Below are 25495 nucleotides of genomic sequence, written 5' to 3'. Positions count from 1 at the left end.
TATTTTACAAGGGATGCAGTGTTGCCACTCTTTTCATAAAATTAAACTTTAGGAGATTTGAAGAAATTTTTAAGAAATGATGTTTTTTTCATAAAAAACAATCGTTAGGACATTTTCATTCTCGCCCCTAGAACGTTAGGCTTATCCCTAACACAGGGTCAAAAAATGGAATATTTATATTTTTTTTCAAAAAAAGAGCTTCTAAAATTTAAATTATGCATTTGATTCTTGAAAACTTAAATAAAATATTTTAAACAATAAGCCTATGCATGCAGAATGTAAAACTTCAAAATAAATTATGATAAACTTTTTAAAAACTCAAGCGCAACCTCGACCCCAGAGTATCTTGTAGCTTTGTGACATCCAGACGGCAGATACGAAGATTCGTATTCTGAGGCAGACATGCTGACATTAGAATAAAAATGTCACATTTAGAGCCTATTTTATCAGACCTCAGTAAAGCAACAAGTAAATTTGACATGTGAATTTTTTTATCCTTTCTTTAAGCTATTTATAGAAGAGAATGACTTTCAAAATTTCACTTGCTCAGGATTGCCACTCTTCATAGTCAAATTTGAGATTTCATGACATTTGATGATAAAACCTTTAAGATGACAAAAAAAATAAGATTCTTGAGGACATTTTACATTTTTTTAAAAGAAATTGAGAATATTAACGCTTCGTAAGATCACCAATATATTAAAATTGGATTTTCTTTATTTTTTAAATTTATTTGAATCATCACAAGTAATCGGATAAAAAATTTGCTGTGATAGCAAAACAAAGTTTAAAGCCACATTTCTTTAGCAGCTTCAAAATTACAGATGACTGAAAATATCACGATTTGCTATTACTTAAATATGACATTTATATGCAGTAAGGTCAAATTTAAAGATCTTGCAGATATCTTGAAAACAAAAAACCTTTACAGACAACTTTAAACCAGTTCTTAGGCTCATAAAAATTCAACACCATATTTTAGGATTTCCTTACACTCTGCAATCATTGCATTTTACAGACAAAAGAAGAGATAACAATCTCAACATATTCTTTCCTTATTTATTTATTTATTTATTTATTTATGTATTATTTATTTATTCTTATCTTATTCTTTATAAAAATTCTAAACACCAATTTACAATCACCACCCTGGTTACTTGGCTTGACCGGTCATTCAACTCCAGTCAGCAGTCACCAGATTAAACCGGTCATTTAAATGTCTATATAATTTCACGCACGACAAAGCTGTTTTTCATTAGCATGGAATTTCATTTTGTACAAGCTGGATCAAATCGTAAGCGCGAGCTCTAAAAATTAAAAAAAATTGTAACGTAAATAAACACAAAGGACATGGTGTTATATCCAGGATGAAACTCTAGATTCCTTTAATATCCGGAACCAAATAAAAATCAGAAATTTTTCAAAGCTATTGTAGGAGTAAACTGGCCTAAAATTACAATAGTAACAAAAATATCAACACACACTTAAAATGCAGGGCTTTCACAGAGTTAAGAAAGCTTTTTTAAGAAATAACTCATTACCCAGTGTGGTTTTTTACCAACTGTAAAGAACTTTTCCACGAAAAACGATGCACTATCTTATGCCTAAATGCTCTTCAGCGAAAGTATTGTTAATTTTCACCCGTTTTTAAAAAGGACCTCTTTTTTTAAAGTCAAAAAATAATTAGCTTTTCAAAACCTGTTGCAATTAGTGGCCAAGGAAAAAACCCATAGGGAGCACTTCTGTAACAACCTAGTTTTGAGCACTTATAGGGGACCGACTGTGGTACGGTTTTTATCACTTTTATCCACAAGTAATTCCGCGCAACTTCCACTGCTATTATTAAACTCACCTTTTGTTGAGATACGAATCTTTGATGATTTGAATCATATATTCCGATGCTTGCCGTTCTGTTAAATCAGGCGCGAAACGTTGCCTACAAAAAACAACAACAAATATGGCACCTTAGATATGCGAAGCTGAAAAAGTGTCAGAAAAATCGTAACTTCAATAACAGCTTCGGAACGCCTCGATAATAAACGCACATCCTTCGCATATTATAACATAATCGAGACAAGAGAAACACGTGCACCTTCATCGTTTAGTGTTTACATTACATTTCCAAATCGTAAATAAAATTCAGCTTCTAATAAACCTAACCAGAACGTGCTAACCTGCTCATAGAGAGGGTTAACACGTTACGCCCAGGTCATTTCTTTATCCGTTTTTATAGAGACTTACTTTTAAATTGTAATAAAGTGTTGTTCAGGGTATAAATCAATTTATTAATTAAAAGCTGAAGAAGTTCCCACAGTAGTTTGCAGTATTCTCACACCTAAAGATTAGCAAAGAACTTTTACCAACAAAACCATAACATTACCTTAATCTCTTCAGCGTTTCTCCACGAAAGCATGGCAAACCCGTGTCCAACATCAACGCAACGAGAGATACGAACGCCTCAGTGTGTGGTCTAAGAAGAGAGAACATTCATTATTTACCAGTTGATTAAAGCGTTCAAAACATGTAAAACACATTGCTACTTGCCATCACAGAAACAGAAGTAGCATAGGTTTCTACTTTAAGACCAATAGTGGCGCGCTATATTCCGCCAGCCAATCAGAATTGATTAGTTTTAAGGTTACACAAAATCATGTTTAAAATAAAAGCAAAGTGGATATTACCTAACAGCTAGGTAAGCTCTGACGCAAAGTTCCATGAACCACCTGAAGATAAAAACAAAATTTAATAATAACAAAAAAAAAAACATCCGCAAAATCCCTCAACAGTTTCTTTCTTGAGTAATATCTACCTAAAGCTGGGCGCATCGATGTTTCCACCAATCAGCATGACCCAATCTGGTGTTAGTTTCATGTCGGGTTCAAATCCGAGGTTGCCACCCGGTGAAGATTCGAACATAAACCCGAAATCTATATAAAGCAAGAGAGTTCAAAACATTGAATACTAACCGTAAAACTATGCTGAGTATCAAGAGCAAGCAAAAACATATTGAACACACCAACACGAAAATGTGTGCAATATTTGTTGTTGTAAGGATTCGTTGAGTTTAGCTAATTAAGCATTTCTTTAAAGGGAACCTGAGGTAGAAAATGATGTTGGACTTTATTATAGAGTTTGAAAAGTTGGTTAAAGTTTTTAAAAAGCTCTTTTCGTTCTAAAGATATTCACATAATTTCAGACTTGATTAGCTGCATAAATTATGATGTCATATTTAAGTAATAGCAAATTTTGACATTTTCTGTCATCAGTAATTTTAGACCTGTTAAGGGATGTTTATTCAAACTTTATTAATACATAGATAATATATAGGTGAATCCCTTATCAGTAATATAGGTCCAACATCATTTTATACCTCGGGTTCCCTTCAACTTTTCAGGAAAGGCGTATAATATAAAACAAACATCTCCGACATGTGAAAGGTATATTATAGTTGAGCATAATGTACAGCTTACTTATGACAAAGATTTTCTCGTATTTCTAACATAGATATTATATTTTCATAAAATCAAATAGTTCATACCTATATGTATGACAAAGCCTTGTTCGTTGATCATTATGTTTCCATTGTGTCTGTCTTTAATTTGCAACAAAAAACTTACAACAGAATAAGCTGCCATGCTGCGAATGAAATTTTGTCTGGCCTGAAAAAAAGTAAAATAAAATAATCGCCCACAGGAGAGATCTTTCAATATAATTCGCAGTATGAATGGAAACTGTTAAAGCATGGCCTAATCGATTCTTTAAGGAGTTTTAGGATGTCAAGGATTAATTGACTTGTGAAAAGCGTTCATAGCGACGTTGTAGGTCCTTCATATCATTATAAGGCAGGGTCTTCTCAAGTTTTTACTTAACAGTTGTCGGGGTGTTATCAAGGCTATATTTAGGTTCCGAAGTAAATAAACAGAAGGAAACTATACACAATAAAATGGCAGTAATAAAAATCAAGGCCCGCAGACATCCTAATTCTCCTTACTTAACCTTTTAAATCAACAGCATTCTGAAACATTTTAAAGTAATTTAAAGATGAACGTAATAAAATATTAATCTTGTTGCATGTCAAAAATTACTGAAATCTAGCGTGCAACAACAACGTAAAATATTCAACTTCTAACGCAGTCGAAATAAAAAATTCGCAAAAATTAATTATCGCACTTAACTTATTCGCACAAATTTTTGCGCACATTAATTTTCGAACGCACATTAATTTTCGAACGTATTGTGTGTATATTCATTTTCGCGCAACTTAAAATTCCCCGCAAATAATACGGAAAAATCCTGGGTTTAGAACAAAATAAATTAAATATTAGCTTGAACATTATTACAAGCTCGTGAGCTTGTATTAAAACGCAAATGTGTCCTACAAGAATGGAAATTTTTGCCTCTCTGAGCACCGACACGGGAGTCGTCATGTGTTCGAATCTCATCTTGGTAACTATTTTTTTTTTTATTTTTTTAAGAGATAAGATGCTGGATTACTGAATTTAGCAACTTTTAGGTGCGTAATAAATATCGCCTATCTGAATAGCAAAATATGTCGTGTCTAACTTCGTAACAAAAATCACGTTTAGATAGACAGCTTTTTGTGAACTTTATCCGCGAGGTTGTTTGCGTATATCATACGTCTTGTTACCATTAAATGGCGACAATCCGCAAAATTGTGTTAGCAGCAAGATCAAGATTTTGCAAGCGGTTAATTTCACATTTTAAAGTACAATAATAACCATCTGAAGATTTTGGGAGATACCGCCCCACACATTATGCTTCCACTCACACGTACCTCCCACATATCTTTCACTAATAAATTGTTGGAATTAAGCGACAGCTCTCAAATATCTATATGCAGGATTCAAAATAAAGAGGAGGGATGTAACCACGCCTGTATATGTAGAAAAATCATACCTCTTGGAAGGAGAGTGACCCTTCATCACCGTATGTACTTTTAAAGTATGCAAACAAGTCCACTTCTGTTTGACGCCCTAACTGGTCACGCGATTTGGCGTTGGGCACGCACTCAATGACACCACAGCCCGGTGCTGTCGCAACTACTCGATAGGGTGACAGATGAAGTTCCATGTCGACTTGATCGAAAATCCTTTTAAACAGTGTGATGACTTGAAGTGCTAACATGTCCTTAAAACAAAAGGACATCATGCGTTACACGACAAGGTTACATGCGTTGTATGACACATAAAGTTGTACAAGTTAAACGTAATAAAAGGTAACATAAAGCTTTTGACATATGGCCTGCTTTACACGATAAAAAGGACCACATGCGTGCTACGAAATACAAACTACACGTCGCCCGGAGTTGGTCTCGATTTAATATCCGCTCGCATACCTGCCGCACATCATCGCCAACTTTGAATATACAGCCTAGTGTGTATGTCTCGCCATGTACGACGCCTTCATCGCTTATGCTGTCTGTCTCGTCTAAACAGAGAATAAAATGGCTTGGTTCAGTCAAAAATGTTTTTTCGCATTATTAGCTGTTATGATGAAGTTGGTTAATGCGCGCTTTTTAAGATAAGGTAAATGTTGCGTTAAGAAGAAGGTCATACACAACGCTACTCAGAGACACAGAAAAACAAATTAACTGAAGAAATACATTTGATAGCTGAAAGAATACTATAAGATCTGCACAGAATTGATTTTCTATTTAGCAAAAAAAGAAGTGCGAGATCTTCTAACAACAAAGAAAAGAAAAACAACTGACCAACTTTGTTCATGTCTTCAAGTTCTTTGATCCCACACTTTCGAACCTGGAAGCGTGCCAGGAAAGGCGCTTTCGCTGCACTCTGCATCGGTATGCCAGAATTATAATCAATTCCAACCACAACCCCTTCAGGATTACTTGGAAGATAGACACCTGGCTGGAGTGTTACTTTTTTCAAAGCTTCCCGACAGGCTTTGCGTCTTTCATCCCCCTTTGGATAAGGCCTGGGAACAATATAAACAAACGTGGAATATTTTTGAAATAAAAACAAAGTATATAGGAGAAAGAGTGCACGGTGAGAGTAAATATCGTGAAGTTTCACAGGTTTTTCTGAGAAACAAACAAACACACGTACGTACCTTATCTCGCCGGATATATTCGTAACGCGGTTGAAGAAGTCGAACTCTCGCTCGAAGAAACGTAAAGCGGGACCTGATAAAGAGCTGGTTATTTTTTCGATCAGTTCTTCCAGTTTCGTTCCTATGTCAGGATCAATGTTTTTCGAATCCTCATCTGTGTATATGTTCGTTTTCATGTTCCATATTATCTGAAAGTAAATAAACAGTGGCACACGAGGGAAAGGATTTTGAGCGTAACTACAATATGTTCTACGTTAACTTAAACAAATTTTGCAAGATTCTCAGCCCATACACTAGTATAGGCTTAAAATCTTGCATAATGTGACTTTTTAGAATAACCATCTCCCTTCCTTGCACCCAGAAAAACGATTTTGCTTCGCACGGACCGACACTAGTTAGGACAAACTGGGATAAAGATGCACACACTCAGCCTTGCAATTAACAAAAGTAGCGAACCTACGAAGAAACTATTAGTGATACGATGACCCTCGCCGTTACACTGATATATCAAAAAGAATTCCTGTGTACAGAGCTATAAAATTACCTGATGAGCAAGCAGTTGTGATTGATTACACGCCCACAATATGTAGTTCTCCACGTAACCAAGTTTATCATACCTCAGTGCTTGTACCAGTTGTGGTATGTACAATAGCATGGTTTCCTAAACACATTGTTTCAAAATATACACCTACTGGAGATTACAAAACTGCTGAACAGATTTGATTTCAAACTATTAAACACAGATTATTTAGCTCAATGATTACATCGCGCGTGATAAGAGCGTAACAAATTGTTTGGCGCTGTCTAAGGATTTAAGCGTTTTCTGATCTCATGCAATCTGCTAAATACTGTCAAAAATGGTGATTTTTAGGCGGATAAGCTCCCGAAGTGTGTACAACATGATCTCCCTACCTTGAGATAATAAGGTTGATATAAGAGCGGTATCAAATTTATGCAAATCGCAGGTAAAATTATACACTCCGTATTTATTGACTACTCATAAGCTCCTTAACCTTTGAAATTTGTACAAACATTAAAAATAAAAAATAAAATAAAAAAAAGTTACATACAGGAGGGTAGGAACGCAACACTCGTACGGCATACTGCGCTGTCAGCGGATGGGGAGTGTACTGCTGCGAGAAGAAGGATATTGCGATTACAGGTGGAACCAACGCCCACGATATGATGTGAGACAATTCCGGTTTGTTTTGTTTGATGGTGTTTTCGTCGACTAAAAACTGTAGTGCGTCCGGATCGTCGGACACGCTCAGAGGATGCGCGTGTACAAGACGTGTCACTTCCTTCCATAAAATCAATACCTCACGGAATCTACGCATAAAAAGTACAGTACATTGAAAAATATAGATATTATCATGTCATGAACAAGCGAGTATTCTAGACTACGTTTCGACAGCTACAGCTGTCATCGACGGGCAATGATCGTAATCATGTTTTGCTATTTATTAGTTGAGGAGATAATTAGACCAAACGACCAATCAGATCACAGCAATTAAAGTAACTTTTTACGGACCTAGATGAAAGCAATAATCTTTCCTTTTTTTTAAAAGTTCACTTCATGTGACAGTACACACACAGTACATACACAAAGTATTTTAAGGTATGTACATCGAGCGGGATTTGTTCGGCGGTCCCCAGAACTTGGAGATGCAGACGATCCCACTGCACTATGTAAAGCTAAAATTTTTGTGATTAGTTCGGAAATTACGGTGTCCTCCATGTCATAACGACTCCTATCCAATTTATCCAAAGAGAGTATGGTAAATGTCAATAAAGATTAATAATTTAAAAAATCTGAATTTGAAAGAGAGGTCAGGAGGTCAGAACATTGAAATAGGGTCGACTCGCAAAAAAGGAAAAAAATTGGCTAGGCGTAGTTTCATGTTTGAAGTTTTACTTAATTGATTATAATAATATAATTTTAATTGAATAGTGGTACATTTGTGTCCAGGAGAGGTCAACCAACCTTAGCGCGACATGTATAGCTACATGTGGGCACACGTTCCATGTTGTGCGTATGCATTCTTTCCACGATTTATCCGTCATTGGAACTTGGCTTGCCCAACCCTGCACAATATCTTCTCCTGCCACTCGTAACTCAGGCATGTTCTTAGGATTACGCCAGATGGAGAGTCTTTCGATCTCCCTCCTTAGTAAAGCAAGAATTATTATTCTTTTCTTCATCAGCTCCTTGGTTATCATTCCACTACCTTCGCGTTGACTACCAGCTCGTGGGTAGGACTTCTTTGAAGATCCTGCTATCGAACCGTGCGGCGCACGCAAGTTGAGCCAACCCTACAAAAAAAAGAAAATAATGTGAACCGTACAAAACCTTTTGCCATCCATTCTTTTTGTATCAGACAATCACATATTAGGGTGATGATAACCAGAAAAAAGCTTCTTAGAGTTGGGTAATGACAAATGCATTACGGCTTGAAAAAAAAACAAAAAAAAACAGAAAAGTTCTTAAGTAACACCTCTTACTTGTGGGGCGGCGTCTGTTCTCGTGCTATCAGTAACAGCAGCTGACAGCCGGCTGCCTTTTTCATCGGGTGATTCCAAAACAGAATCCAATGAAGATGTGATAAAAAACGATTTCATGAACTTCTTGTCTACATTCAAAGCGTTCCAAAATTGAATCAGAACTTTAATGTCTTTTCCAAGTGTTTCAACAGATGGTTTTGGCCAGACAGGAGCCACGCTAAAAACAAAAACAATTCAAGAGGGTGGTGTCGTTTTGTTGTTGTAACAGTTAAATAACGCACAATGCATAATATAAAAGAGCGGAGATGGTGTAGTGGTGGCGTATTTGACTTGTAAACAAAGGCTTCGGATTCAAGTTCCCACTCCGGAGCACTTTAAATTTAGTGTTGTCAGCCCATTTCGAGTTTTCTGCTGACCGCGAATCAGGTTATGTGGCAGGCAAACAAGGTAGAACAATGTTATACAAATCTCTGGTGGTAACGTAACTTAGTTACAGACTGAGGGAAGGAAAAGTCAGCCTTTAGGATGGACTCTCCAAGGCCGTTAAACTTTCTGTAATAACTGCACTCCTCCACACGCGCTATTGTTTGTAATAATGCGAACATGCATCACATCCTCACCTAAAATGATCAAGGACGGAGTGATATATCTTCTCACGGAGCGTATTTCTCACAATCGGTGGTATCTCATGGTTAGACTGTAGGACGCAGAGACCAAGATAAAGTAAACGAAAGCGAGGTCGAATGTATTCAATATGATGTGACATGTTACTCTGTTTGCCCACCATGCAGGAGAGTGAATCATTCAGCATTGAGATATATATCGAAGACTAAAATACAAGAAGTTTTAAATGTTACTAATAGAGATTAAGGAGAGAAATTAAGTCCCAAAAAAACAATAAAATCAAAGAAGATATTAATTAAGGGAACCTACTTGGAAGAGAACACTTTACCGATGTTCTATCGATTTCTACTTGGAAGAGAACATTTATCGATGTTCTACCGATTTCTACACTGTAAGAGAACATTTACCGATGTTCTACCGATTTCTACACTGCAAGAGAACACTTTACCGATGTTTTGTCGATTTATCAAGCCGACTTACTTGTTCACTACTGTAGTAATTGATCACGTTAAACCTCCGTGTAAGAAATTCCAGCCACATATCTTGAACCCCGGACACTTGGTTTTCTTCGTGTGAACTCTCGTTTATCGTCAATGGGCTAAAACTAGGTTTGTCTTCACTGAACAGTCCCAATCGCTGATGTACAGTGTACATCCATGCTGCTACAATCTCGCGTTGCATCTAGAAATTAAACGTAATAAACATTTTTGATTGTCCATTGTTTAAATGCCGTGAAAAAAATAACGCAAATCTTTTTAAAAACCTGTTCTTCCAAATCTTTCCGTGTTGAGAGTATCCATTCCCAGCATGCAATAGCCACTTCTAACGATGACTTGGTAAACAGTTTGGCAGGCATCCAGCAGATATGATTGATCAACACCTGACTTTGCTCTATAAAGATTTGTGAATCACGAGAAAGGTTACAAAAATTAAACCAAAGTGTAAAAATAGCCTTTTCTGTCGGTTATTGAATCAACATTTGCAGGGCAAAGTCACTGTTAGAATAATAACTGCAAAAACAATGCAAGTGAAAGAAGTGTTTTACCTTTGGTAGACACCAGATAAGCACTAGCTTTGTAAAGCACATTTGTAAGATCACTTTTATCTACATAAACCTCTTTCAACTGTTTACATATTAAATTGACCAGCATTGATTCTGCATTTAATTCAGAACCTGGAAGTGAATATCGCATGGCTTCTCTTAGTCCGTGAATCTAGATAAAAAGAAGAGTTATGTTGTTACAGGAAACAATTTACTGCAGAGTATACTTGATGTGCTAAATATAGCGGATGTTATTAGAAGTACTTAACCAAACAGCAAAAGCTCATGATATTCTCTCAATATTTTCAACATCAGCAAACGCCCAGACAAATAGGTAGACAGATGCACAAACAGACAGACAGACGCACAGACAGACAGACAGACAGACGCACAGACAGACTGACAGACAGACGCACAGACAGACAGACGCACAGACAGACGCACAGACTGGCAGACTCACGGACAGACAGACGCAAAGACAAATAGACGCACAGACAGACTGACACCAGACCGCACAGACAGACGTACAGACAGATAGAAGCACGGACAGGTAGACAGATGCACAGACAGATAGATACACAAACAGGGAGACAGACGCACAAACAGACAGACAGATGCACAAACAGACAGACACACGGAGACAGGCAGACCGACACAGACAGAAGCACAGGCAGACAGACACACAGGTAGATTTACATATATAATTATCATATACACAATAAGGACCCAAAATAAACATTGTGGTGAATTTACCAACCTCTCCTATGTATCTACTACGGATTTTCACTCCAGAAGTAAACGTGGTAATATTATCTTGCTTAACAGTTGAGTGTGATATCCCATCACTCGCAGTTGGAGTACTATCATGTTTCAATAAAATCTCTGTGAACAAAGCAATTCCGTAATGGACTGAAGCGGTTGCATCTTCATTCTCTATGAGGTATTCCTAGAAAATCAATGTAAACATAAATATAAAGGATTGTAGTTGAAGTAAAATTAAAAAATAACCTAAAAAGGACAAAAAATGACATTTTGCACCAGGTAATACGGCTAAACTATAGAATTCCCTAAATGTTTATAATCGAATTTATTAGGATTTCAAACTTAAGTTCTCATGCATTAATCCATCCAGCTATATAAACAAAAAGTTTATAGTCTTTTACAATTTTTAATTCTCATTTGTCCCTGCCCAAGAAATAAATGCGAACTTTTGCGTAAGTTTTTAATATTATAATACGGCCATGAAAATGTAAAGTCTAGTGCCAACACCCTGATATTCTTATCATGTTTTATTTTTACCAAAAAGATGCTAGATATGCAAAACCTGCTGAAGTTGCAGCAACCATTAAAACAAGTATAAATAAACAGAAATATTTAGCTACACAGGACAAGAAATTTTATAAAACCTGTAGTAAAGACTTGGTTGAATCTGCTGCCCACTTCAGAGCTTCCTGTAGAATTCCATGGCAACGAGAAGAGAAATCTCGCATTATTTGTTCACGAGTTTCTCGTTTTTGTGATAAGATCAGCGTAAAGTTTGTGTGTGGAATAGCAATCTCGCATGAAATAAGCTTGTTTTTCTATAATAAAATGTCATCACATAATTTTACGTTTGTCAGCGATTATGACGACAATAACTACGATGCTGGTTACACTAACGACATCAAAGACAACGTAACAGCAACAACAATAACATGAAGCCTACCATTTCTTCAGTTGTCTTACTGATGACATGCAGTAAATCTAACATTGTTTTCAACACAGTTCCATTCCACAGAAGATGAGGAAATCTATGTTCAACGAAACATTCATGTTACTCCATGGACAAAGCTGAAACACATTTTTATCATAGCATTTGCTGATTTGCCTTACTTTAATTACCTGCCTCGCTTTCCCAAACACAAAATGGAAAGAAATGAAGGCACAACAGCAAGTTAGGTTAATTAACAATTTACAAAACAAAAGCAACTTACTTGTCAACTAGGAGTGATAAAAATCGATCAGCAACACGACGAATTCTATCCTCTGTGTGGTTAAACTTGATGAGAAGAAACAGTGCATGTCTCTCCAGCTCGCTTTCACGTTCGTTATTTCGTGGCTTGTTTGACATTAGTGTTAAAAAGTTGTCAAAGATTTTATCAAATGCTGACCGCATGCATCTCCACACATCTGTGTCATAAAAACATGTGATGTATTAAAGGTAGCAGTCACAGGAAATAGATGTGTAATGACTATATAGAACTCTAACTTAGTAATCTCAATTGATACAAACCAACAGCACATGTACAAGAACAAAATAGAACCCAAATTTAAAAGTAATTCTGATTAATACAGACCTACATGATATATGTAAATACGAGTAAGAACTCAAATTTAAAAGTTCTAATTATACAAACCAACAGAGAAGATTGAACCGAAGGCAAGATTGAACCGAAAGTTACAAGTAATTTTATATTATACAAGCCAAAACTTAGGTTTCAGTGTTAAATTTTAGGAGGAAATAAAGAGTTACTAATAATCGAGCCTTCCAGATAATTAATCCATTGTCAGAGAGGCAGTTTATTTTGTATTGCAGTAATTATGTAAATATGATACAGGAGTCCCGTTGCAAGATAATAAATATGCTTAATTTGTGGTCACACTGAACGTAATAACAAAAAGTTACTGTTTGCAAATGGATTTCCCCATAAACTATTTTGGGAGATTTTGAGAGGAATCAACATTTTAAGACCCAATTTTAGGTTATTTAGGATAATATAGGAGGGTCTTTATAAAAAATTTTTTTTAGGTTATTAGGGAGATTTTAGGTCACCTGTGTGCAATCTATTTTGAAAATAGCGTGCATAATTACTCATGGGGATAAACCTTGAATATTACTACCTCGCCTCAACATACTTTATGAGGCCTTGTGCAGTACGTGCAACCAAGTCCAACTTGTACCACACTCACCAGATTTGTCTCTTTGGACAGCTCTATCTTCTAAATATTGAAATAGATTTTGAACCATGTTCGTATTGACTGTCACGCGAAGGCTCTCCAGTTGATAAACACTATACAAAAGTGACATGGGACCAAATTGTAGTTTATTGATTAACGGTAGAATTTCTTGCACCTGACCAATTTGTTCAAGTAAAGACAAGCGTAGCTGGTTTACATCAGTCTGAAATAAAATAAATACTAGCTATATCCATGTTGGATAAAATGTGCTAATTGTTATCCTGATCAATATATATAAATCAATACTATAAAGGGTAATAAAATAAAACAACGTTCAGTGAAATGTTACTAAAACTTTCCATTGTCCAGTAACAGAGTGGAGAAAACTGACTTGACATGACTTGTTGAGAAATGCCTGTCTTCAAAGTTGGACAGTTGATGTGATAATACAAAAATTCTGAATTAATAAACTGCATACAGAAAATATTTAACGGATACTAGCCGGTTTTGATGTTGTACTAAAAGATACTGCGTCTGAGTTGAAGAAATACAGACTAAAGTCTGTGTAAGATCTGTGTTATGTATTTCACACAGTAAAAAATCAAATTAGGTCAATATCCGTTCGATTAACCAACTGCATCTGATCATAAAAACGGCTTTCTTATGTAAACAAAAGAATCAAAGCTATACAGAAAACCTATAAATATAAAACCTATAAATAAGCCATAAACAAATCAAATCATTGGAATTTTTATTGCAAACATTTCTGTGTACTAAATCAGATTTAAATCTTTCTAGATCGAACCACGTTTTAGGTCAGAATTTATATTCTTACCTGTGATATGTCTTCATTCTTTAAGGCCAGACCATATGTCAGCTCACGCAAGTGCCCAGCACCTATCAAAACAGGTGACTTTGAAGCAATAATCTGGACACTTTCAAACCACTCCTGTGGCCAAAAGCTTGATTCTTCTACACCAAAACCAAAGAGGACGACATACAGCCAGAAGTCGTGGAACAACTTCTGTAGACGCGGTGTGGGGTTTATGATAGGTTCAAATTGTTTCAAAAGAGCAGATATAACTGGGAGTAAAACGCCAAGATTCCCAGCACTGGATGATGCCTGTGTTTTGGAAGTAAAGAGTTTTTAAGTAAAAAATCAACTGAACACCTGTTACCAAATGAAAACTGCAGACTTGTAGTGTAATCACTTATAAATCATATATGCACTAAAAAGGGTGTGGAATAGCTAATGTTGGACTCGGTATATGAGTGCATGAAAAAGTACGCTCATCCTGCGGGGAAGGAGGGATTTGGTTGGCGTACATTTGCTTTATAAGAAAATTAATTTTAAATTTATTTGATTTTTTGTAGCTTTGTGATACCATATTGGTTAATCAAGTTCATTGCTAATAAAAATAACCACATCATAAAATTTTCCTTACAATAGCATTATGTGTTTTTGTAAGAGGAGTAAGGAAAGGGTCGAAGTCTCAAGCATGTATGGGCGAGTATGATGAAAGCGAACTTGATCAACCAAGGGAGAAAATGATGAGCATTATGCGAAAACGTAGTTTGATAGCATTGATAACTTTGCAACTAGATTGCTCAAAGCCTATTGTTAACACTAAAATAGTGATTTATTTTTAAGATTTTTCATTAAAATCGTGGCTTTCACCATTTCTAAACATAAACTAAATGTTGAACCCAGTTTCTTGACCTGCTTTTAAAGCGCTTACCTTTGAATGTGTTTTTTCACTCATTTTTCTGACTTGCAACCCCAACTGCACAAACATTTCAAGCAAATGGACAAGAAAATCTATTCTCATAGGAGTATCTTTACTCAGTGTAGTAGCAATTGTTAGGAGAGCATTAATGACAGCCAATGAGCAATGTCTAAATGGAAAAGGTTCGTTGTGAATACAAGGACTTCTGTCATCAATCAGACCCAAATAATAGTCCCGCTGTACACTTGTATTCATTTACGGCATATTATTGTATGTGACACAAATTTGACCCCAAAAGTGAGAAGAATTGACAATGAATTAAACACACTTTACACGTAAGTAGGGTTCTGGGCTAAAACTCTCAGTGATTGGACTTCGCCACTTAACATGTGTAATTTTATATATATTTAACAGATGCTAAAATTATGTCTGTCTGCAAGGCTTGGAAATTGACTTATTTCAACTTGAAGACAAATGCACATGACCACCTGGTCTGGTCTTCAAGTTAGGAGCTGCAGCCTAAGTTACAATCCATTTTTTATTTAAAACTTAAGCAACAAGTTATAAAAGTCATAATGGGTAATAATTATTTTGTAAACACATTTAAACACCAACCTGTAAGAAGTTTGCGCATGCTCAGCACTACCAATCGAGTATGTAGCCATACTTGATTCCCTTGTAATTTTCACAAACAAATCCATGATCGGTTGATAGCATTTACTCTGAAAAGTAACGTTCTTAACATAAAGTAAAGAACTGAAAAAATATAGTAAAAATGATATTAAAAAAATGTAAAAAAACTCATACCCAAAAGAAATGTGTAACAACAAAATTTTAAAGCTAATTTCTTACTACACCAGTCAGCAGAATAGGAGCAAATTGTTCAATAATATTCACATCTAGCTGTGATGGAGGGTGGTGGAACCTTTGCTGAAGTATCGTTAAACCACTCTCCGTCACATTCTCTATCTCCTTTAACGCACATGCAATGTGGCCGATAGCAAGTACCGCATTCATCTGACGTAGGGAAGTGTGTTGGTCATCATTACCTCTTGGATATAAATGAATCGACATCTTGTTTAAAAAAGCATTGATCAAACTTTTGTCGTTTTCATAGCCTGCTTTTAGACAACTAAAAAGAGATTTGTTTAAGATTGCATGTTGTAGTAAAATATTTAAAACCAAGAGCCAGACATAAAATCTGATCACTGAATGCACTATTAAATTGATCAAGGAGTGTATCCATCCAAAACCCATCCAAAACCCATTCGGAAACAAAAATATTTTTTAAAACGCAAAAACATTCTTGAATAAGCAATATTTATTTGGTAAATATTGCTTTTCATAGTTACTAAAGACAAAAGACAAAAAACTCACATCAATGTTAGGTTCTACTATCACTATATTTTAAGACAACTAACAATTTTCCTTGGAAAAACGCACAATTGCCTGTTTACGCATCCTTATTTAAAAAAAAAGTTATCTAGAGCAATTTCTAAAATTTAAAAAAATGGCTGTTAATATGAAATTTGCACATACATTACAACATTTTCGAGAGCGATTTTCAAAATTAAGTCATAACCAGTGCTGTTACATTTGAATCCGATATTTTGCTCTTCTTCATGGGTATCGTCAGCAGACAAGAATCTCTTTTTCTCTGGCTTTTTCTCTTTGCTAGCCTGATAGAAACCTTTCAACACAGCAGAAGGCTTTACCAAAAAGTCTTGAAAATGTTCAATAACAAAACTAAAATAAAAAGTCATGCTTATCATAGAGCATTAACAGCTTTCTACATAATATAGTATATAATGCTGTACTAATGTAAACTTGGCTTAAAACCGTTCCTAAATCTATTTTACATTACAGATTTAGGATAACTACACTATTATGGAAGGTAGCCACAAACCTTACATTGTTAAAGTAAAAGCACATACTCTTCTGAAGTAAAAAATATGGTAATTATATCGTTGTATTTATTATTTCCTATGAATTAGTATTTACTCCTCAATCTAGTATATTAATCAGTACAGTAAGAATGATTCTAAGGTAAATCTAGACTAAAACTGTCACAATGCAAAACTTGTCTTTTAACAAATGCCTAAAAATCACACCTGCAAATGGAAGGAAACTTTTCAGCTAAAGTGCCCAAACCATTTAAACAAGCAACGACTAATGAAGTAAACGTGTACGATCTGGAATCTTCACGAATCATGTTGATGTTATCAACCAGTACCTGGCAGGTTTTATCAGCATCTATCATATTAAAAATAACTACACACAAAAGCACGTTGCTCAGATAAAGCAAAATCTTAACAACACAAGGAGCTCATACACAATGAACTTTTCTACATGTTGAAAGGATAGCACAAAAGTTTATTTGTGTTTTAATGTGCAAGAAAAAAAGTTTTACTGCATGAAGGATTACCAATTACAAAATGTATACAACAATTTACTTTATAATTAGAACATAAATATCCCATGACTCTTCCCTCGTCTTATATTTTTATTAGTTTTTTAGGTATTTTAGGAACGAAATGCATGAAATGTAAAAATTACCAGAATCCTTTGTCACTGATCTCACATAAACCTCGCAACTTGTGGTCAGGGTTGTCAAAAACAGTTTCGACTTTTCTCGTTTGAAATCTGACTTGCAACTTAGTTGGCATGATTCAAACATTTCTTTGCTCCACGCATGGATCTTTGTCACATCCTCTTGATTTACATCTAATAAAAAAGAAGCAAAAGTATGGTAAGTTAGGAGACTTGATAGTTCCTGTGGCAAAGCCCAGAGGTAGACCAAGAAAGATTTAGCAGCAAGTAAATAAGGACAGTATAGAACTAGTCCAGTCTAAATAAGATTGAAAGATCATCAATATAATTTGTCCAGACGATGATTGTAATGGTGATTGTAATGATGATAAATAAATTTTTCAAGGTTCGCAGATTGCAAATCTTCTACTTTGCCTCTTTGTTTTTAAATAGAATTTTATTTAAATAAACTCGCATCTTTGCTGAACGATTAACAATGTATTCTAACATTAGGTTTAAGTCTAGAGAAGGATGACAACATTAAGATTACTTGTTACAATGCAACGCAAACAAAAAAGTTGGAAAAAATAACATGACAACAGCTATCCCCAACTGACAAATATATATTTCCTAAATTAAAAAAAAAATTAATTTTTATTTTTATTTTGGGTGAGCAGGGACTATTTGGACGAATTCCTAAAAGTAGAGTCAACAAAGTTGTATCTGATGGGTTGATGATGTTGTTCAAAAAAAGTTTATGGAAAACGGACGTTAAGGCGAGAATGATGATGATGACTTGAATATCTGATTGGTTTTCTAAATTAAGGAAACACCAAAACTAAGTTTGGTAAAAATATAAAAAATATAATTGTATATTTTTATCAAAACAGTGGCAAATGTACCTGACTCAAAAATTCTGAGCCTTCCAAGCTAGTGTTAACAACAACAAAAAAAAAATAACAAATTACAAATAAAAACAACCTCCTACCTTGCTGTATGATACCTTTGACAATACTTGTTGAGTTCATCCAAAATATATCCATCCAAGATTTAAAAAATCGGTTGTTTAAAAGCAGTTTATCCTGTAAATTTACAAAAAACACTTTCTAACACTTAACTTATATTATTTGTATTCCATACAATTTAACTATTATCAAACAAATTTGACAAATTAACAAAGAGAAGATTTAGACAACCAGGGCACATAATCTATGCCTCATTATTATTTAGGCAATCGCATTTTACTTCGCTAAATTATAATACCATTGAAAATTTTAATCAAATTAGTAGGGACTCACTCGTGATTACGACACTGAGTATGATCCTAAATGGGCTAGTCGCTAATATAAATTTACACCAAAATTTATAAACTTTTAATGCTATTACGACTGTTTACTGCTTCAAGAAAATGTTCAACAGAATGAAATAGGGAAAAAACAGAACAGAGAAGAGAATTTTCTGCTGATAATTTTCACTTCATGTTATTGCACAAAAAGTAAACACACTTTGCCCAAAGGAAAATTTTCCACTCACATCGTGTAAACATTTAAGTACATATGCTCATAAGCTTTTCTGTTCTTGTTTCTGTTCCATTAGCTTTTAGCGAAGGTTACCACCTGCATAATTATAAATTCATTTTGCCAACTTAAAATCTTCCCAATACGAGTCACTAATTCATCAAGTCTTATCAGAAATTCTTCGTAGATGTTAAACAAATTGCATTACCTCGATTAGATCAAGCTTTCTTTTCTCCAAATCATTCAAATGTTTAGTAGATGCTATCGAAAATATCTAAAGTGAATAGTAAACATTGCCACATCTAAGATTTATAAGTAACCTCAACAAAGATTAGGACAGCAAAAGAACTAGTCAAGACGTAAAGTGAGAATTTTGAAGCTTTGATTTTAGTGGATGTATGAAAAGCATAAAATTTACACATAATTATGATTATGCAGATGCCCCACCACCTGGTAAGCCAGAAACATCAAATCTTTCTATTTCGGACCTTCTTATTGCGGAACAAAGCGGAGTGTGCGCCAGCGCAGGGAGCATAACGGAGCCCATTTCCTCATTAAATAAGGAAAATATAAGGGAAAAGGAAATACGGTGGAGAGTATATAGCATTTCTATACGATTTTGTTCCTATACATTCAAAATACTAAAATTTCAAACAAAAAATCAGTAATCCAGCTGTTTAATATGGTCATTCTCTAGCACAGTTTTTAGTAAGCAAGACAATGTGTTTTTTTAGGAACGGCGATGGAGTTTTTGTTGATTTTTAAAGATGGTGCTAAGCGTAGGTAGCTACCTAGAAATAAAATGAGATTTTTCAAGAAAGAAGTGGAGGTTATGTACCTAGTATATCACTATTTTTTAAATGTTAGACTTACTTACAACTAAAGCTAGCTATCACAACAGCTACCATAAAACTAACAATTTAGCTAGAAACTACCTTTAACTTTCTCTTATCCTAGGATAAGTGTAAGAGACTTCTTTAGGACAGATTTTCGAGCGAGCTAGCTGCTACACATTCTGCACAGTGAGTGACATACTTCTGCTCTAATTAAGAATGTACATAGCTTATGCTTGGTAGTTACATCCGTTTTCACAAAGTATGTTGGCCCTTCACAATTTTAGCTTGAATGTGGCATAAAATTAGCTAACAAGCTAGCTACATACTAGCTTAAAAATTCTTTCAGACAGAACAAAGCTAGCATAAAATTAACTACTTAACTGGTACTTACTTTTACATCAACGTCTACATTTTCTGTTACAGAGGCTTTTTAAATTCTGACAAGCTGTTCTTGTGCAATCGTCAACATGTATAGAGAATCCTCATATATCCATTGTTTCTTATTTAATTTTCCAATATGTATACAAATAATGTCCAGCTCTAGCTAGATACTAAGCTAGCCCAATTAATTGCTATTGTTTTGAAGTGTCTGTTCAGCTGGGAATAAGAATTGTTTCTCCTATTGTCACGACTTGTTCCCCAAAATAAAACTGCTGTCTGATTAGCTGGACAGGGTAACAACGGGCTGTTTTTGCTGTTTTAATTTAAACCAAATTTGCAATAAAGTTTTTTTTCGAAAATGTATTACACCTATCCGATTTCACGATTAATTTTGATCTTGCACAGGAACCTTTCCCATAAAATGTTGCAGGATTCTTTTTGCTTTAACAGGGTAAAAAGAGGTCATAAGCTGGGTTTTCATTTTTAAATGTTACAAAAACTTTTTCGAAAAATAAAATTGCGGAGCGATTGTTTTAGCTGTGTAGGGTAACAACAGGTTGTTTAATGTTTGTTTATTTGGATCAAAGTTAGAATAGTTTTTGAAAAGAGTTTATATTATATTTTATTATGCCATATATTATGCCAAAGCGTATGTATGACACAGCATACCTGTACTAATCACTCAGCCCAGTGTTAATAAAAAGCTATTACCTGTGTTTCTATTTAACAGATTCTGTTAAATAGAAACACATGTAAATGTGTTTCACTCGATTTATATTTATGCGCTGCTGGTCTAATGGATATGACACTCATGCAAATGAGAGCTCCAGGTTCGAATCCTGGACAGGGCTAGGAAAAACACAATTATCTTGCACCTACAAAAACCAGGTATTCATAAGTATATGATATAGCTCTATTGAGGATATTAGGTAATCTTTTTGTTTATAGAGCACAAAAATGCCATTTTTGACATTTCTGCACCTTGACTTTCTAATGTTGAAGATTCAGAAAAAACCCATATTGTCAAATTCATTTGAGCCAAGTTGACTTTTAAACTCAAATTTATTAAAACAAGTTTTTTTGGCATTATGATCAACAAGACGTATGATATACGTAAACAACCTTGCAAATAAAGTTTACAAAAAGCTGTCTATTAAATTGTGATTTCTGTTACGAAGTTAGACACGACATATTTTGCTATTCAAATAGGCAATAAATAATATTTGTTGTTGACTACCCAGTTATTTTTCGAAATTGATTTGTGAGATCTTCTTGAACAGAAAATTCCTCGAAAATTCAATTTTCGTTGGGTCAGTCTGGGGTAAACTGACTGACAGAAAGAAAAAAGCGAGAACGAAATTCTTTTCGTAGCGAAAAGAATTTCGTTCTTGTAGTTATTTATATATGGCGGAGCGTCTTCGTTTCCCTCTTACGTATTGTTGTGGAAATTTTATTTTTCGCAGACTACTTTTCAGGCATTTGGGGAGACCTTAATTCTGCCTATATTCACTTTTAAAAACTTTGGTGGAAACACCTTTACTTTACCAGTTAGTTAAATAATATGCTAACACTAATCTTATCTTTTTAAAAAATAAACAATATGCAGGCGCTGCATAAACTATCTCGCTATTAAAAATGCACAACTATGAAACATCCACAATGCAACCCAATTTTACAATTTTTTGCAACAAAAAATACAGTGTACCATTCATGGTTGAAAGTTGCGCAATTAAAACGTTTATGAGCTAAACGGCATTTAGGTGACAAAAATTAAAATTTTGATGTCACTATCATGTTCAGCATACTTTTTTTGTTAACTTTAACAAATTTTGTCGAAAATAAAGTAGTTTTAATTTTCGGACCGATTTGGCCTAAAATGACATTTAGGTGACAAAAAATCAAAATTTTATTGTCACCATCATGTTCAGCATACTTTTTTTGTTTACTTTGCCAAGTTTTGTCTAAGATAGTTTTAATTTTTGGACCAATTTTGGCCTAAAATGACATTTAGGTGACAAAAAATCAAAATTTTAATGTCACTATCATGTTCGGCATACTTTTTTTGTTAACTTGGGCAAGTTTTGTCTAAAATAGTTTTAATTTTTGGACTAATTTTGACCTAAAATGACATTTAAGTGGCAAAAATCAAAATTATGATGTCACTATTATGTTCAGCATACTTTTTTTGTTAACTGTAACAAATTTTGTCGAAAACAAATACCAATTTTGGCCTGAAACGTCATTTAGATGACTTCCAAGTACTTAGAGAGTTTAGGTACGAATTTTAAATCTATGACGTTGCAATTGATTATTTCGGACATAGTTACGAGTTGGTAAAAAGAAAAAAAAAAGTAAAAATAGTTATCAAGATGAGATTTGAACACACGACTACTCCCGTGTCGGTGCTCTGAGAGACAAAAATTCCCATTCTTGTGGGACACATTTGCGTTTTAATACAAGCTCACGAGCTTGTAATTATTGTTTAAATTCTTTTATTGTCACATATTCTGCTAAGATGATTCACTCTATATTGACCTGATAATAAATTCGAAGTATTACCTCAATATTTTCCATACTCTATTGAGTATACATAATCTTTGAGTTGCAGGGGAGAAGAGGTTCTATTTAGGTGCCTGCCCCTAACCTGCCGTCCCCTTGTCTTACCAGCACTTACCGTGCCTTTGCCTACCCTTCTTATGCCTTTTCTGCTGGTGCCTGCCTACTATGCCCTTGCCTGTGCCTAACACTGCCTTGCTGATTCCTCTTCCTGTTTCCTTGCCTGCTTTTGCCGTGCCCTTTTCTTGCAGTGTTTAATGCCTTTGCCTTGGCCACCTCTCCGCAATACTTTCTATATTGATACCTGGTTATTCTCCAAAATTTGAACCTTCAAAATTGATTTAGAACACATCAGATATTACATGTTTATTTGTAAATTGTAAGTCAGTCAAATTGTTTGTAATATAGAGGTGATTATATAGAATGTTTAAAGTATTTTCACAATATTGATAACACATTCAGTCTATGTTTATAATTCTGGATGTTTAGATGTAAACAACGATACATCAAAGGGGTTTTTAGAGGGTTTTTTATTGTGTTGTGTGGCGGTTATGTGCATCTATTTATGTACATATGTAATTCATAGGCAAGTGTTTTTTCATTAACTTTAAGACCTTTTTGTCCCATTTTCATGTTTTTTTTTATAATCATTTTTGAATCATTTTTTTATATTTTAAAAATCAAATTAATCTCTGAAGTCGTTGAGAAGGTAATTAGCTAGCTTTCGCAATTTTGTAGGATAACTCACCTGATTCAATAGGTTTGAAATGTTTACTGCTGCAAATTGACTTCTTTTGAAATCTGCATCAACAGTACATAGCGATTTGTTTTGTTTTTGTTTTTTATTCGGCATAAGGATTTGAGAAAGCTCATGTGCAGATGGATGCATACAAAGTCCTTCAAGGAAACCACACATCGCTGGTAAGGTACACCGAAAGAAGCTAACTAAAAAACAGGGAGACAAATTAAAAAAATATTGAACAAAGAGCAGAAAACGTTTATTTTATACCTGAAAACCAAATATGGAAGGTACAATATTCTTAAAACTTTTCGTCTCGGCATAATTATTTATTATCTATTTATTTTCTTGTACAAAAATAGAACAAGCCATCACAAAACAATTTTTTAATAATGTATAACTCATAAAAGCATATAATTGTCATAGGAATTCATACTTCAAAGCTTGACAGGCAGACCTATAGTCATAACATGAATATTCATGGTCTTATACAAAAACATTTTCCATTTCTGGAAACAAATGTTATTAGATTGCTATAAACATGTTAAAGTTTTTGTTTTTAACAATATTAAAAAACAGTTAGTTTAAATGGAAACCCATGAATAATGAATTATAAAAAACAAATACCAAAAAAATATAGCAGCCGTCTCACCTTGTGATGCTTCAGGTAAATCAGGAAATGATTGCAATTCATCAAGCATAACTGACAGAAAACCAAGTGGATTGCTAGCTGACGCATTTTCGTTTTTACTCAAAGCATATGATAACACCAAAGTCAGGAGAGAAATAAATTCTCTGATTTCATCTTCTTGGCAATTTTTTTCTTTGCTGCTCTGTTGAGTGTAAGATAATATATGAAAGAAATGAAAAAATAAGAACATAAGACTGAAACTGTAACTTATGGAGTTAGTGTCCTAAAGTCCCTCAGATTAGCCTCCCGTTTTGATGTGCGGTAGTAAAATAAACACTAGGAATAACAATCATTGTAACTTTTTTAAGAAATGAGAAAATAATATTATCAGATAAAACAACACTTCACTAATTGCATTCCCTCAATAAAGAATCTCCCTTCTAAGTGTACTGGGAAAGCATTTACATCAGACATTTATGGTTAGTCTTCAGCACTGAATTATTAGGAAGAAAATTTTTTTACCTTTAAATTCCACTTAATGTGCAAACAGACTTTAAAGACACTTGTCAGGTATGGTAGTATTTTGGAAGAATGCTCAAGTTTTGATTGCACCAAGTAGTACATCAAACATAAAATTGAATTTCTGCCAGATTGATCAATAGCAAATATTTCAGTTGGTTTTGAAGGAGGTTGAGGACAAAACATCAACAATGGTTTCACCTGTGCCAAAACAAAAAAAGAATTGTAATAAAAATTGAAAATAAAAGATTGTAATATGTCATACTACGTAATGTTTTTATAGTTTATGGTAATACTATACCCTTCACAGTATTTTTCTTAGATTCTTCAGGATAAAAAACACTTCTATTTTCTAAGAATAAATATAACAAAAATTACCTTTTCCCATGGTTGTTCTTTTAACGCAAGGACCCTTGCTAATGACAAAAGTGTTTGAGATGGAGATTTATTTCGTGGTGACCATACATCTACCATATTTTTTTATTTTTGTACTAGCATTAAAAATAGAATCAAAAGCATATAACAGCCTTGTACTTGTTCACACAATAATTTAGAGGGACAGTTTATGTAGTGCTATACTCTCAACTTTAACAAATGTAATGCGATGAATTAATGTTTTTCTTTTTCAGGAAAAAAACATCTTGCAGTACACGCCATCTTTATATGGAGACTTTGTAAGATATTATTTAAATGAAGGGCAGCAAACCGTGTTTTAATCTCTTCGCGTTCAGGGGAGTGCTCACAAATCAGTGATTGAACTATTCAAAAACTGATGTTTTTGTGGTGGTTTTTTAGACTTAAAAAAGAGCAGTGCAAACAGTAAAATAGCGCCATTCATGAAAAAATCCAAAAGAAAAACGGAAAA

General features: G+C 34.4%; 1 protein-coding gene across 2 annotated transcripts; it reads right to left on the bottom strand.

Moving 5' to 3' along the window:
• Nucleotides 1–1045: 1045 nt before the first annotated feature.
• LOC130630388 (phosphatidylinositol 4-kinase alpha-like) lies at nt 1046–25347 on the bottom strand. Of its 2 annotated transcripts, none has more exons than XM_057443877.1 (36): nt 25009–25347; nt 24634–24831; nt 24133–24313; nt 23490–23686; nt 19177–19242; nt 18440–18533; nt 17479–17646; nt 17034–17175; nt 16462–16668; nt 15775–16054; nt 15538–15659; nt 14935–15091; nt 14031–14318; nt 13208–13418; nt 12232–12427; nt 11964–12048; nt 11665–11838; nt 11016–11204; nt 10262–10430; nt 9980–10107; nt 9697–9897; nt 9213–9421; nt 8593–8809; nt 8075–8403; nt 7161–7419; nt 6635–6751; nt 6091–6278; nt 5732–5955; nt 5357–5448; nt 4918–5148; nt 3539–3659; nt 2810–2927; nt 2682–2723; nt 2381–2470; nt 1853–1936; nt 1046–1307 (listed from the first exon to the last, which is right to left on the bottom strand). In XM_057443877.1, exons 1-36 carry the CDS (start codon nt 25102–25104, stop codon nt 1256–1258), a joined length of 5922 nt encoding a protein of 1973 aa, XP_057299860.1. In that variant the 5' UTR covers nt 25105–25347; the 3' UTR covers nt 1046–1255. The 2 variants fall into 2 exon arrangements, with proteins under 2 accessions (XP_057299860.1, XP_057299861.1); XM_057443878.1 differs by having other exon boundaries at nt 15538–15644; nt 25009–25346.
• Nucleotides 25348–25495: the final 148 nt, after the last annotated feature.

Source organism: Hydractinia symbiolongicarpus, chromosome 2 (genome assembly GCF_029227915.1).
Source record: "Hydractinia symbiolongicarpus strain clone_291-10 chromosome 2, HSymV2.1, whole genome shotgun sequence".
Taxonomy (NCBI): domain Eukaryota; kingdom Metazoa; phylum Cnidaria; class Hydrozoa; order Anthoathecata; family Hydractiniidae; genus Hydractinia; species Hydractinia symbiolongicarpus.
The sequence above is the reverse complement of the archived record's forward strand: the minus strand, read 5'-3'. Positions and strand labels throughout refer to the sequence as shown.

Excerpts from the sequence above, each read along its gene's own strand:
- LOC130630388 (XM_057443877.1), bottom strand. The coding sequence starts at position 25,104 with ATGGTAGATGTATGGTCACCACGAAATAAATCTCCATCTCAAACACTT. Across the intron at positions 24,832-25,008 it reads AAGAACAACCATGGGAAAAG|GTGAAACCATTGTTGATGTT; the intron begins GTAATTTTTGTT and ends GTTTTGGCACAG. Across the intron at positions 3,660-4,917 it reads GGTCACTCTCCTTCCAAGAG|GCCAGACAAAATTTCATTCG; the intron begins GTATGATTTTTC and ends ACTTTTTTTCAG.